The sequence below is a fragment of the Megascapheus bottae genome, chromosome 7 (genome assembly GCF_031878675.1).
Source record: "Megascapheus bottae isolate mThoBot1 chromosome 7, mThoBot2.hap1, whole genome shotgun sequence".
Taxonomy (NCBI): domain Eukaryota; kingdom Metazoa; phylum Chordata; class Mammalia; order Rodentia; family Geomyidae; genus Megascapheus; species Megascapheus bottae.
In genome coordinates, this window is record NC_143515.1 from 36614634 (window position 1) to 36628941 (window position 14308).

Genomic DNA, 14308 nt, shown 5'->3' on the forward strand with positions numbered 1-14308 from the left:
ATTATGTTATTCAAGGAATTAAAATTCTAGCCTAAACAGAAACTTCCAAATTATAATTTTTTAATCTTGAAGTTGAACAAGTTCTAAATTTCAGAAATATTCCACTCTACACCGTTACAAGATTTTGTTAAAATATCACCCCTGTAACAAAAGAGACTTCAGTCACTACTCCTTTATGACCCAAAACCAACCATGATTTCTTTCAGAATCTTATTTGGAATACCTGGTTCTGAGTGAAATCATAATGTATACATAAACTGGCAGTCATGTTTTATTAAAATTCCAACTATGTAAATGTAGCTTTATCCAATGAGAAAAAATATATAATTTAATAATTTAGGTCTACTTCCACGGAATCTTCTAGCCAAGGGAAGGATGGATATATATATATATATATATATATATATATATTCTGATATAAATTCACTGATTCTATAATTTTAGAAGACAGAGACCTTTAGTCTGACACTGAAAGGATGAGAGATAAAATTTTTTTAAAGGCCAGGAGTGTACCCTAGTGATAGAGTGCTCACCTAGCATGCACAAAGCCCTGGGTTCAATTCCTTGGTACCTCATACACACAAAAAGCCAGAAGTGGTGCTGTGGCTCAAGTGACAGAGCACTAGCCTTGAGCAAAAAGTGTCCAACATTACCCGGCTCTGAGTTCAAGCCCCAGGACTGGAAAATATGAAACAGTTAAAATCTATCATAACTAGCATGCTTACCGGTTTGATTCGCAGCTGACCACCCACTACCTCAAGAATGGCATGCCTTCTAGATATCTTCTTATCTGTTATCTACAATGGGAAAATAAAACCATCAAATACAGCCACCTCCTAAAAAAAAACATGCAAACAGTAGGCAAACAATTGGCACATTTCTGAAGTCAATAGACTAGATATGAAGTGTACCACTCAATTCAACAACTAGGTAAGTTTTGTTGGGGGGTGGCAAAGGAAAGGAGGGATAGCAAAGGAAAGGGGGAAGATGAATAGGGAGAGAAAGGATGGGTAAACACAGTCACTTTATCATATATATGTATATCCTGTATATGTATGTATATATATATATATATATATGCGTGTGTGTATATATGTACAAATGGAACTCTGTAAGTTGACGGCATGGATGAAGCTGGGAAAGATGAGGGAGAATTATACATTGTACTCATAATCTGACTTGTACTGAAACTTTGTACAACTATTTAAATTTTTTAAGTAATTAAAAAAATGTATAAACGATAGTCCTCACTTAACAGATAAAACAACTCATTCCAAAGTCATGGATGAATAAATGGCAGAGGCAAGACAAGCTTGGGACCTAACATCTCCAAATCTTACATGATCCGTCTATTCATGAGGGACATCTCATGGGATTCTTAGCAATAAACCATATGAAAACAGATCTATATAATACAGTGTTATAATAACAAAGGCTTTTAAAGATGCAGTTTGAGAAATGTAAGGGTTATGATGATAAGTTTGAGGCCAGGCAACTTTGCATTTAATCTCTGAGACCATTTTGGTAGTTATAAAAACAAGAAAACAAAAGGAATAAGAGTAAAAAAAACCAAATAATTACAATGAAAAAGAGATTAGGATCTACTTTAAAATTTGTATTTGTTTCCTGTTTTGAGCCAACAATGGTCAACTTAGGCTCACAATGATTCCTGTATACTGAAGTTCAAAGTTTATGTTCATTTTAGATGGTGGAAATGTTCATCTTTCCATTTCACTGTAAACACAACAAATTATTCTCTCTTTTATATGTTGCTGATTTTAAGTACTAATTCAATTAACCCCATAATTATCTGACTCATTTCCTAGTTACCTTACTACCTAGCACTTAAACTCTGTCATTCTACACAGAAGGACTAAATGTGTATTAAAAACACACAACAGTGATGCATCTATACAACTAAACCCATTAATTCTCCAAAACCTACAAAAATAGAAAGTGCCAGAATCCAGCATTGTTTTCTTTTTTTGTATCAGGGAGCTATCCCACATATAAAGTATAAAAATACTAAGCATCCCAGAAGAGTGGTTGCCCCAAATCAAGGCTCATTTTTATAAATATTTACTATGAAAGTATGTTCAAGATAGTTCATTTCATGAGTATTGTTAGCTTTGATGGCTCCTTTAAAGAAATAAATGTAAACTAATAATCTAACTTTCAAAATGAAGATCAAATGGTAGAGATTCCTTTATTTTTCCCAGAGTATACATGAGTAGGACAAATAACTCATTTCTTCACTTGCATAGAACTTTCACTTTAACATTGAGGTTTAACTATGGAAAGCAGTATGGCGATTTCTCAAAAGACTAAACATAGAGCTACCCTATGACCCAGAATCCCACTCCTTGGTATTTACCCAAACTTCCAGAAACAAGGACATACTAAAGCCACTAGCACAACGATGCTCACTGCAGCATTATTTTCCATAGCAAAGTTTAACCCAGATGGCCCTCAGTAGATGATTGGTTCAACAAGATGTGGTACTTATACATAATGGAATTATATGTTGCCATCAGAAAGAATGACATTACCCCATTTGTATAGAATAGAAAGACTTGGAAAAAATCATATTAAGTGAAGTAAGCCAGACCTAAAGGAACATAGGCTCAATGGTTTCTCTCATTAGTACACATCCAGGACTCTCATAGCAGAGGATTATAATAGCGCAAAACCTAGATACATAAGGCCATATAGGATGAGACTAAGAGCTTTATCTTGAGTGATTGCTGTTCTTAAAGTACTATGTTACTTCTCTTCTTTTTTGTTACCCTTTGGTTAATCTCATATTGTTACTGTATCTGACTTTGTTACCTGGTATATTATATTATATATACATATATTTCATTATTTGAAATAGGAAAGGGAAGGGGGGAATAAGATGATTGGAAGGGGGTGGAGGGAGGAGAATGGGAACAAAAACATGAGAAGGGGTATGAATGTGTGAGAAGTAATACACCTACATCTGGTGAATGTAACTGTAACCCCTCTATACTTTACAATAAATAATAATAATAATAAATTCTATTTAATAAATTCAAAAACACATTGAGGTTTAGCATAATGAAGTGATAGCTATTATTCATATTTAGATATTGGAAGCCCAGATAATTTTAACTTGGGTTTGTCCTACTCCAGGTAGACAAACCTCCAATTCCACATGAGTAATAAACAAATGAAAACAATAATATATGCATGAAAAATGCACTATGTCTACATAAAATCACTTCCAAGCAATTGTAAGAAATGTATATTATTCTGTGTCTCATGGTAAGAAGTTTCTATTTTAATTAAGGGTCTCAAGATATCATTATTACTTCAGTAGCAAATGAATTTCCTAACCAATAGAGTAATGCATTGCCAAATAAAAATATCACAATGTATGATTCCTATACTAACTATAGATTTCTTTCCTTTACAACAATAAAGCTACACTGTTGCAGAAAACAATCGTGGCCTTTTCCCATCAATCTTACTCTGAATTAGGCTTCAGTAGAACTAGGAAGGAAAAAGTATTTTAAAATAATTCCCAAACATAAGGTGACCTCTAGTGGATACATCATTCCATTACAGTATCACTTCATGACAAACCAGGCTCTGCTATAGACTAACATTTTTGGCACATTGTAGTACACAACTATAACCCCAGCACTTGAAAGGAAAAGGCTAATTTGAGGACACAGTGAAACCTTGTCTGAAAAATAAACAAATAAAAATAGCTTAAATTCTGATCATATCACACATATCCTCCAAAAATGTCAAATTAATCAACAGGGCAAAAAAAAATGCCCATATCCCACACCTAAATTACAACTAAAAGACTGATGAATATCTTAATTTACATGTAAGAAGGAAAGAGAAACATCAAATTCAGCAGATCCAGCTCCTAATCTTGTGCTCCAGCAAAAGTCAGAGGGAAAAGTGAGAAAACTGGGAGTTCTGCACACCTCACGTGGAAAATACCAAAATCATATTGCAGATACAGTTTCCAAACTCCAAAAGGAACGGCTTGAAAGTATGTGGCACGGGATTCGGCGGAAGATGGCGGCGGTTCAGGGTGAGACCTATTGAGCTCCTGCCAAGATTCATGTACTGGCAGTGCAGGAGACAGTCCTCTAACAGAAATTGATCCTAAGTAAGCTTTAGGACCACAGAGAACTCAGGCAGAGAGGAAAAAACGGAAGAATACCAGCGCAAAAAGAGAGCATGGAGCTCTGCCGCGGAGCAGCCGGGAGACAAAGGCTCTTCTGCATCAGAGCAGAGAAAGTGCTCCACAGCAGCGCAGACCCGCCGGCTGCAGACAGAGCCACACAGAGCCTGCGTGAGCCCAGAGCCGACACCCGGCGGGGCATGGACCTGCCAGCTTCATGGAACCTGAGAATCCAGCAATTTGTGACTAGCTCCTAGAAGTTTCCACTTCCCTCCCCCACCAGCTGAGAGCAGCGCCATCTTGACTGCTGGCAATGACCCAGGCCAAAGCAATTGGAGCCTGAGAGGTGTTGCTGACAGCGCCACCTAATTGGTAAAGGATTTCCCAGAGATCCCTTAGCCAGAAATCCGGTCCCAGCGCTGCTGAAGTCCATCCCCCTGCACCGCCGGCGGATCTTTCAGCTTTCTTTACCAAACAAGCAATCTGATCCGAAAAACCGCAAAGCCAAATCACAAGAGAAAAAGACTTTGTGAAGTGTTTAGATCCCGAATTTAGTGGAGACACAAGTTTCCTAACCTCTCCCTCCACCAAAAAAAAAAAAAACTGAAGAATACCCTATTTTTATCTTTTTTTAAACCCCATTTCATTTGCATTTTTAAATGTTTTTATTTTTCTCTTTGCCATTTAACCTACACCTTTTTTTCTAATGTTATGATTCATTCCTTTTTTCTTTTTCTTTTTTTCTCCTCTCTTTTCCCACAATCCTGCTGTCACTGTGGTCGTTCCTAGAAACACAGTGACAGCTCTGGGTACAATTTGAACAAAAACGATATCCATATTGATACAGTCACCTGTTTTTTAAACTCCGGGTTCTCAACCCTAGTATCTCTTGGGTAAGAACTCAGAACAGTGAGGAACCTCCCCCCACCTTTTTTCTTTTTTTTTGTTTGTTTTTGTTTTTGTTTTCATTTTGTGTGTGTGTGTGTGTGTGTGTGTGTGTGTGTGTGTGTTCTGTCTTATTTTGTTGTTGTTTTGTTTCTTTTTTTCTTTTTCTTGTCTTTCTTAAATTGGCATCATTGAAATCACCTATATCAACCTCTCTCTTTTCTCTATATATTCTTCTTATTTTGATAAGTTTTATCTAAGTTTATCTAAACTTTCTACACAAATACTCTACCTGTCTATCACCTTAGGTCAGTTATCCTTACACGATACCCTTTCTTCATTACTATAATATTCTTACACTCCTGTATTATTCTTTTCCTACCTCCCTTGTTGTCTTTCATATTATTTTTCTATTTCTGGTCCTCTGTTCATCCTTCAACTCTTATAATGTATGGATCTACATTTAATAGTTGTTGAGCAATGCTGTGTATCTAGGTGTGCCATTATACTCTAGACTTAAATACAATAGCGATTGGATTGAGGGGCTTATTGTTTTGGTCATAAATTGGTCATCTGTGATTGTATTATATTTGTATGTAAGTGCACCAAAAGAAAGAGAGTGTTATTACCAATCTAAAAGAGCTAATATCTATTGTCAGCCAACTAAAAAGGTCTAGGTTGGTTATTTCTGAAAAATTATAATCTTGTTTAGTATTAATCTTGCTCCCATCCTCAAATGGGCAGAACAAGAAACTCAAGAAAAATGTCAAATCAAGGAATAGTATCTCCCACCCAACAAAAAGAGGCAATGGAGCAGTCAGTGGCAAATCTAGAGGAGAGCCTTCCAAGTGCTATACAAATGCAATTGATAAACATCATTAATGAAAAATGTGAAAACATAAAGAAAGAGATAGGGAGGAAGCCACAGCTAAACAAGAGGAAACCATAAACAAGATGATATGTGAAAAAGGGGAAGCCATAAAGGAGGCCATCATAAAGGTTTTTCAAAGAAAAATGACGAATTCATAGAATCCACAAACAAAAAGGTGATTGAACTCCAACAAATGTCCAATGAGAATAAAGCTGCTGAGCTAACCACTCAAATGGAAATCAAGGAGCTAAAGAAATCCATACATAATCTAAAACAAGAGATGCAAGGCATCAAAAATGAGCAATTAGAAGCAAGGGAGATGAAGAATAAAGTAGATAGCTTTGATAGCAGGTTAGACAATGCAGAAGAGAGAATGTCCGGGGTTGAAGATAATTTAGTTGTTATAGAAAAAGAACAGAAAATTAGTTAATTCAAATCTAGGAAATATGAGAAAACGCTACAGGAGGTCCAAGATACAATTAGGAAGCCTAATTTAAGGCTAATTGGTATTGAGGAAGGTCTAGAGAAAGAGGCCAATGGTATTGGAAATATACTTCAGGGAATCATCTCAGAGAACTTCCCAAATATCCAGAAGGGCAGGCCCATCCAGATACAAGAAGCTTTTAGAACCCCAAACAGACCTGAAAAGAAAAGGACATCCCACTGCCACATTATAATCCGAACTAGATCAACAGAGGCCAAAGATAGGATCCTAAAAGTAGTCAGGGAGAAGAGAACAATCACCTATAAAGGCAAACCAATAAAAATAACCCCAGATTTCTCAGCAGAGACCCTGCAAGCAAGAAGAGATTGGAATGATATATACCATGCCCTGAAGTCAAATAACTACCAGCCAAGAATACTGTACCCAGCTAAGCTCTCATTCATAACTGAGGGAACAATAAAAACATTCCATTCCAAGGAAAAGCTTCAACATTATTTAGCAACAAAACCAACACTACAGAAAATTCTCAAAGATGTTCTACACATGGAAAACCAACACAAATGTAATACAGAGAAAGACAGGCACTTAAAACTCATAACATCTAAGTACCACAAAAACTATCAAGACACAGGCCCTAATGAAAGCTTGTAAAAATGGCAGGAACTAATAAATATTTCTCAATCCTGACTCTCAATATCAATGGACTTAAATCTCCAATTAAACGACATAGATTATCTAGTTGGATCAAAAAACAGGATCCATTGTTCTGCTGCCTTAAAGAGACACATCTTACCCAAGAAAAACAAACACCTTTTGAAAATGAGAGGTTGGAATAAACTCTATCAAGCTAACGGCCCCCATAAACAGGCTGGAGTTGCCATCCCCATATCACATAAAATAGACTTCAAACTAAAATTAGTGAGAAAAGACAAAGAAGGATACTACATACTACTAAAGGGATCTTTCCTCCAGGAGGACATAACCATCCTAAATATCTACACACTGAATCCCGGAGCTCCGAACTTCATCAAGCAAACTTTACTTTCACTGAAACCATACATAGATGGAAACACAGTGATTGTTGGTGACTTTAACACGCCATTCTCACCTTTGGACAGATCAACAAGGCAAAAACTCAACAGAGAAACCTTAGAATTGAACAACTATATAGACCAACTAGATCTAACAGACATCTGCAGATTATTCCACCCAGCAACAACACAATATATGTTTTTCTCAGCAGCACATGGAACATTTTCCAAAACAGACCACATTTTAGGCCATAAAACAAACCCGGACAGATTAAGAAACACTGAAATTATTCCCTGCGCTCTCTCAGACCACAAGGGCATCAAATTGGAACTGAACACACAACTCCACCAACGAAAACCCTGTAACTCATGGAGACTGAACAACACATTGTTGAATCACCAATGAGTCATCGAAGAGATCAGAACAGAAATCCAACAGTTTATGAAATTTAACAAAAAGGAGAACACAAAATACCAGCTCCTTTGGGACAAGGCAAAGGCAGTACTCAGAGGAAAATTTATAGCTCTGAGTGCCTACAATAACAAATTGGAAAAATCGCAAACCAACAATTTAATATGTTACCTTAAGCTCCTGGAAAAAGAGCAAAAAACCAACCCTAATCCCAGTAGAAGAAAGCAAATTATTAAAATCAAAGCAGAATTAAATGAATTGGAATCCAAAAAAAATATAGAAAGAATCAACAAAACAAGGAGTTGGTTCTTTGAAAGAATTAACAAAATTGACAAACCCTTAGCAAATCTTACCAAAAAAAGAAGAAAGCATACCGAAATAAACAAAATCACAGACAAAACTGGTAATATCACGACAGAAATTACCAAGATCCAGAGTATCATGAGGGAATACTTCTCAAACCTTTACGCCAACAAATTTGAGAATCTAGAAGAAATGGACGAATTCCTAGCCAATATTAACATACCCACACTGAACCAAGAAGAACTAACCCAACTAAACAGGCCTATTTCAAGCACTGAAATAGAAATGGCAATTAGAGAACTTCCACCTAAGAAAAGCCCAGGGCCAGATGGATTCACAGCTGAATTCTATAAGGTCTGCAAAGCAGAGCTCACACCAATACTCCTCAAGCTCTTCAACAAAATTGAAAATGAAGGTTCTTTACCAAACTCATTCTATGAAGCCAGTATAACCCTCATCCCCAAACCAGACAGAGATTCATCAAAGAAAGAGAACTATAGACCTATTTCTTTGACGAACATAGATGCAAAACTTCTCAACAAAATACTGGCCAACCGTCTACAACAACTCATCAACATACACAAATAAATTAATATAATTCAACACATCAACAGGAGCAGGGACAAAAAATCACATGATTGTCTCAATAGATGCAGAAAAGGCATTTGACAAGATCCAACACCCCTTTATGTTAAAAGCTCTGGAGAAACTAGGAATCCATGGAACATTCCTCAATATAATAAAGGCTGTGTATGACAAACCCACAGCTAGTATTATACTTAACAGCGAAAAGCTAAAGCCATTCCTTCTAAAATCAGGAACGAGACAAGGATGCCCACTCTCTCCACTCCTCTTTAACATAGTATTAGAATTCCTAGCCAGTGCAATAAGGCAAGAAGCAAGCATAAAGGGGATCCAAATAGGGAAAGAGGAAGTAAAACTTTCCCTCTTTGCATATGACATGATCCTGTATTTAAAGAATCCTATAGACTTTACTCCCAAGCTCCTTGAGCTGATTCAAAACTTTGGAAGGGTAGCAGGGTATAAAATTAACCCTCAAAAATCAACTGCCTTCCTCTACGCCAACAGTGGGAAGAATGAGGCAACAATCAGGAAAGGAACTCCTTTTGCGACAGCCTCAAAGAAAATAAAGTACCTAGGAATTACCTTAACTAAGAATGTAAAGGACCTTTTTGATGAAAACTTCAAAACCTTGAAAAAGGAAATTAAAGCAGAACTGAGGAAATGGAAAAACCTCCCATGCTCCTGGATTGGAAGAATCAATATCGTGAAAATGACAATCTTGCCATGGGCTATCTACAAATTCAACGCAATACCCATCAATATCCCAATGTCACTCTTTAAAGAAATAGAAGAAGCAATCCAAAATTTCATATGGAATAATAAAAGACCTCGTATAGCAAAAACACTTCTTAGCAGAAAGAACAGCGCAGGAAGAATTTCAATACCAAACTTCAGACTCTATTACAGAGCTATAATTATCAAAACAGCCTGGTACTGGCACAAGAACAGGCCTGAAGACCAATGGAATAGAACTGAAGACCCAGATATTAAACCACAGACCTATGGCCACCTAATCTTTGACAAGGGAGCCAAAAAAATAGAATGGAAGAAAGATAGCCTCTTCAACAAGTGGTGCTAGTAGAACTGGTTAAGCACATGCGAAAACTAAAGTTGGATCCTTCTTTGTCACCCTGTACTAGAATTAACTCCAAATGGATCAAAGACCTGGAGGTAAAAGCCGACACTCTGAAAACTTTACAAGAAGGAATAGGAGATACACTAGGCCTCCTTGGCACAGGTCAAAACTTTCTTAATAAGTACCAAGAATCACAACAAATCAGAGAAAGGCTGGATAAGTGGGACTGCATTAAACTGCAGAGCTTTTGTATGGCAAAGGTCACAGCTAGTAAACTAATTAGGAAGCCTACAGAGTGGGAGAAGATCTTCACCAACCACACAACGGACAAAGGCCTCTTATCTAAAATATATCAACAACTCAAAAATTTAAATCACTCCAAAACTAATCTCCAAAGTAACAACCATCCCATTAAAAGGATGGGCCAAAGACTTAAAGAGAGTCTTCTCTGAAGAAGAAACAAAAATGGCCTATAGACACATGAAGAAATGCTCAACATCTCTGGTCATAAAAGAAATGCAAATCAAAACAACGCTAAGATTTCACCTCACTCCAGTTAGAATGGCCAGGATCAAGAAAACTAATAACAACAGATGCTGGAGGGGATGTGGCCAGGAGGGATCACTACTAACACTGTTGGTGGCAGTGCAAACTCATTCAACCACTATGGAAAGCAGTATGGCAGTTCCTCAAAAGACTAAACATAGACCTCCCCTATGACCCAGCAATTCCACTACTTGGCATTTACCCAATCATCCAGAAACAAAGACATACTAAATCCACCAGCACAATGTTCATTGCAGCACTATTTACCATAGCAAAGATAAGGAACCAACCTAGATGTCCCTCAGTTGATGAGTGGATCAACAAGTTGTGGTATTTGTACACAATGGAATTCTATGCTGCTGTCAGAAAGAATGACATCGCCCCATTTGTTAGGAAATGGAAAGACTTAGAAAAGATCATATTAAGTGAAGTAAGGAACTTAGGCTCAATGGTTTCCCTCATTTGTCATAATCAGTAGAAACCTTGGGCTCTCCTAGCAGAGATTTGCAATACAGAAAAACCTTGATACAAAAGGCCATATAGTAGGACGCTAAATGAAAGGATCTCTAGGATATAGAAACATAAGCCATATAATGAATGATTGTTGTTCTTAAGGTACTATGTTATCTCTCATCTCTTTTGCTGTCCCTTGGTTATCTCATATTGTTACAGTATCTCACTTTGTTACCTGATATATTAGATATATTTGTATTTGGTTATTTGAAATTGGATAGGGAAGGGGGGGAAACAAGATGAGGGGTGGGGGTGGGGGGAGGGAAATGGGTACCAAGACATGTGAAAGGGTATCAATGTATGGGAATTAATGCACCATCTATCTGGCAAATATCATGTAACCCCTCTATTAATTACAATAAAAAATATATGAAAAAAAAGAAAGTATGTGGCACTACGCATAACACATTCAGAAGAGGTACCACATGAGAAAAAGGTATATGCAGAGATCTAATGGCACAGATCTTGACTGGATAAAACATCTTCTACTCAGAGAAGCCAAAGGACTTTGAGAAATGATTGCATTTAGGTCCAAGAAAGAAAACACTAGAATGTGGACAAGAAAATGCTCAGAGAGGTCTTTAAAAGACTTACAGTGTATCAAGTTCTCTACCTAGTGTGTGTCTAGAAGTTGCTTTCAAATCTAGCTTTGCAACAAAATCATCTATAGAGCTTTAGAAAAAGATACAGAAATTTAAGTCTGGCACCAGGGACTCATGCCTATAAATCTAACTTTCATGCAGGAAGCTGAGATCTGAAAATCCCTGTTCAGATCCTTCCCCATGCAGACAAATCAGAGAAAATCTTATCTCCAATTAACCAGCTTAAAAATGGCAGTAGAAACAAGCCTCAAGAGGTCCAATGACAGCTGTGTGTGAAAAAGAAAAAAAAAACTGAACAAAAACAGAAAACCAAAGGCACATGGTATCCTTAATATGGGACTATTAAATCCAAAGAGTACAAGAGCGAGGACTCAATAACTGCATACCCAAAGCTATGGACATGGTAATGGAAAAAAAACATAACTATACAGACATAAAAACCTATGACTCTATAGACATAATGTTTTATTTCATAAATTAATATGTTTCTATGACATACAAACCCTTAGCCTAATTGTGATTAAGTTCTAAATACTAAGTCCCAGTGATTGTAAATAGAGATTCTCTCCTTGAACACTTGTATGTTAAACTTGTCATTTAAAATATGATGTAAAAATCAACGTTAATAAATTCTTTAAAAAAAAAACAGAAAACCCTAAATTCAAGCCCTAATTCCAGAAAAAACAAACTCAGACAAAACCTACCAAAAAAATAAAATTACCAAAACAAAGAAGCCTTATCTCCAGAGTAGGAAAGTATTTGAGGAAGTACCATATTCAGGTTGAACAGTAAACAGATGGGGAAAGATCTGGAGGTATTGAGGAGAGGGGAGAGAGAAGGGGAGAAAATGAACTAGAGAGAGAGAGAGAAACGCACTGCAAGAGAGAATGAGAAAGGAAGATAGTTTAAGATTCCATCTCAACCAATGGCTGGATGTGTGCAAGTGCCTGTGCTTCCAGCTACAGAGGCACATGGCACTTATCTCCAGTGACCCAGGGAAGTACATGTAGGAGGTTCACAGCCCAGGAGAGCCCAGACTCAAGAATGAAAGGCAAGACTGAAAATAATCAAAGCAAAAAGAGCTAGAGACATAGCGCAAGTGGTAGAGCACCTGTGTTAGTGCCTCTGAGATCCTGAGTTTAAAGGTGTGGGAGGGGGCACTACAGGAAAACTGTACTTTCCACTCAATATCGCTAGATGAAGCACACAGTGATTGATGTTTTAATCTTAGCATCCTTCAGATGGTTTTCTTCTCCTACCTTTGTAAGCATTTCTTCTTTCATATACTCATTTAAAAAATAAACTGAGTAGTTTTAGGCTGATAGCAATATTGAGTGGAGTACGATTTTCCTGTAGTGCTCCCTCCCACACCTTTAACTCAGGACCTCAGAGGCACTTACACAGGTGCTCTACCACTTGAGCTATGTCTCAAGGCATAAAGTAACAATATGTTATGTAAATATTTAACTATACTTGCTGGATGGCATGAGGGGAGATAAACAACATGTAAACCTCTTTTTCCATAACCTTACTAAACACACACACACACACACACACACACAGTCCTAAAACAACTCTAAGCCCTCACTCCTTTCCATTACAAAGAGTACTAAGGCTAATATCAATGATTCTACTTAGACAGGATAATAATCTATACTTCTTACTACCTGGTATTAACTAACACTCATGTTTTTCTCTTCCTAGAGAAACTTCTACAGTTTAGGATCCATGCCTTGCTCTATGGATGATCCTCTCATCTGGGTATGCACCACCGTGCTAAAATTGGCAAAACACTAGATATCATACAAGAAAAGTTTAATTGGGAATTCAGGGGAAGAGGATGTGTTTAGTTTGCAAGTCACAAAGTAACTCTGACTCCTCCTAAAGAGGGTAGAAAATAGCTCAGTGGCAATATACATTCAAGAGGTTAGGTATCATCTTTAAATAAATGATTTACAGTCCAATTCTCATCTGAACAATAAAGTAAAAGGGTTTTGAGAGGCTATGTTATGTAATGTATATGTACTTCATATGTACTGTAATATTACATGTAAACACATATCTGTGTGCATATGTGTAATTATATATATATACATATATATAGTAATATTGCCTGGAATACGACGACTACCAAGAGGTTGGTACTAACAGGACAACTTACAAGGGGGAGGGGGAGCTACACTGAAAGTCCACCCAGATCTGCAGAGTGGGCTAGAATTTAGGAGAAACCGGCCTAGAGGAGATTAAAACCAAGGGCGTGGATGGTCCCGCTGCCCTCGTCCAGCAGCCCCTGCCAGGAAGGGCGACCACACAGTCGTCACCGCGAGGTGAGCACCGGCGACTGCGGGGGGCGCTGTGCGGACCTTCCGCACTGCAGACCGGCGAGGCCGGCCCGGAGAGGCCCGCGCCCCGCAGCCCGGCTCCGCCGAGCCGCCCCCCCCCCCCCCCGCACTTACTCCCAGCAGCGGCCCGCGGCCTATCACCGTCTCCCCGGGCGCCAGGACCACCCGGGGGCCGCCGTCCAGCGGTTGCAGCTCGAAGCCCCCGGACATGGTGGGCGAGGATTAAGCACCCAGGTGAGATGACACCGCCTGCAACTGCTTCCGCCTTCCACACGCCCACGCCGGGCCAGCTCCAGCCGCGGGAAAACCAGAAAGTTAGCACTGCCGGGAGAGCAAAGATTGCGCCGTGGACCTGGCACGTCAAGGGCTTCGGGCTGCTTCCGGATTCCCCCTCCTCGGGGATTCCCCTGTCTGTCAGCCACGGTAGTCCGGGATTCCTCCCCACTGCGTCCCGCCCCCAACGTTCCTCCCTCCCCTCCCACCCGGGTCTGGAGGATGCCGGGCTTTGTAGTCCTCCTGACGCCTTTGTTTCC

The 14308-nt window shown here is 38.5% G+C and overlaps 1 protein-coding gene across 2 annotated transcripts in view; it reads right to left on the minus strand.

Moving 5' to 3' along the window:
- Positions 1–14134, minus strand: part of Aplf (aprataxin and PNKP like factor) — a 61507-nt gene extending 47373 nt beyond the window's left edge. Inside the window, exons 1-2 of one of the 2 annotated variants that reach the window (XM_090336768.1) lie at positions 13890–14134; positions 726–797 (exon numbers count right to left, since the gene is read on the minus strand). In XM_090336768.1, coding sequence (XP_090192894.1) covers positions 726–797; positions 13890–13985 — 168 coding nt within the window. In that variant the 5' untranslated portion in view covers positions 13986–14134. Of the gene's footprint in view, positions 1–725; positions 798–13889 lie in introns of those variants that run through there. The other variant, XM_090336769.1, reaches the window with a different exon arrangement.
- Between the last annotated feature and the right edge of the window lie 174 nt (positions 14135–14308).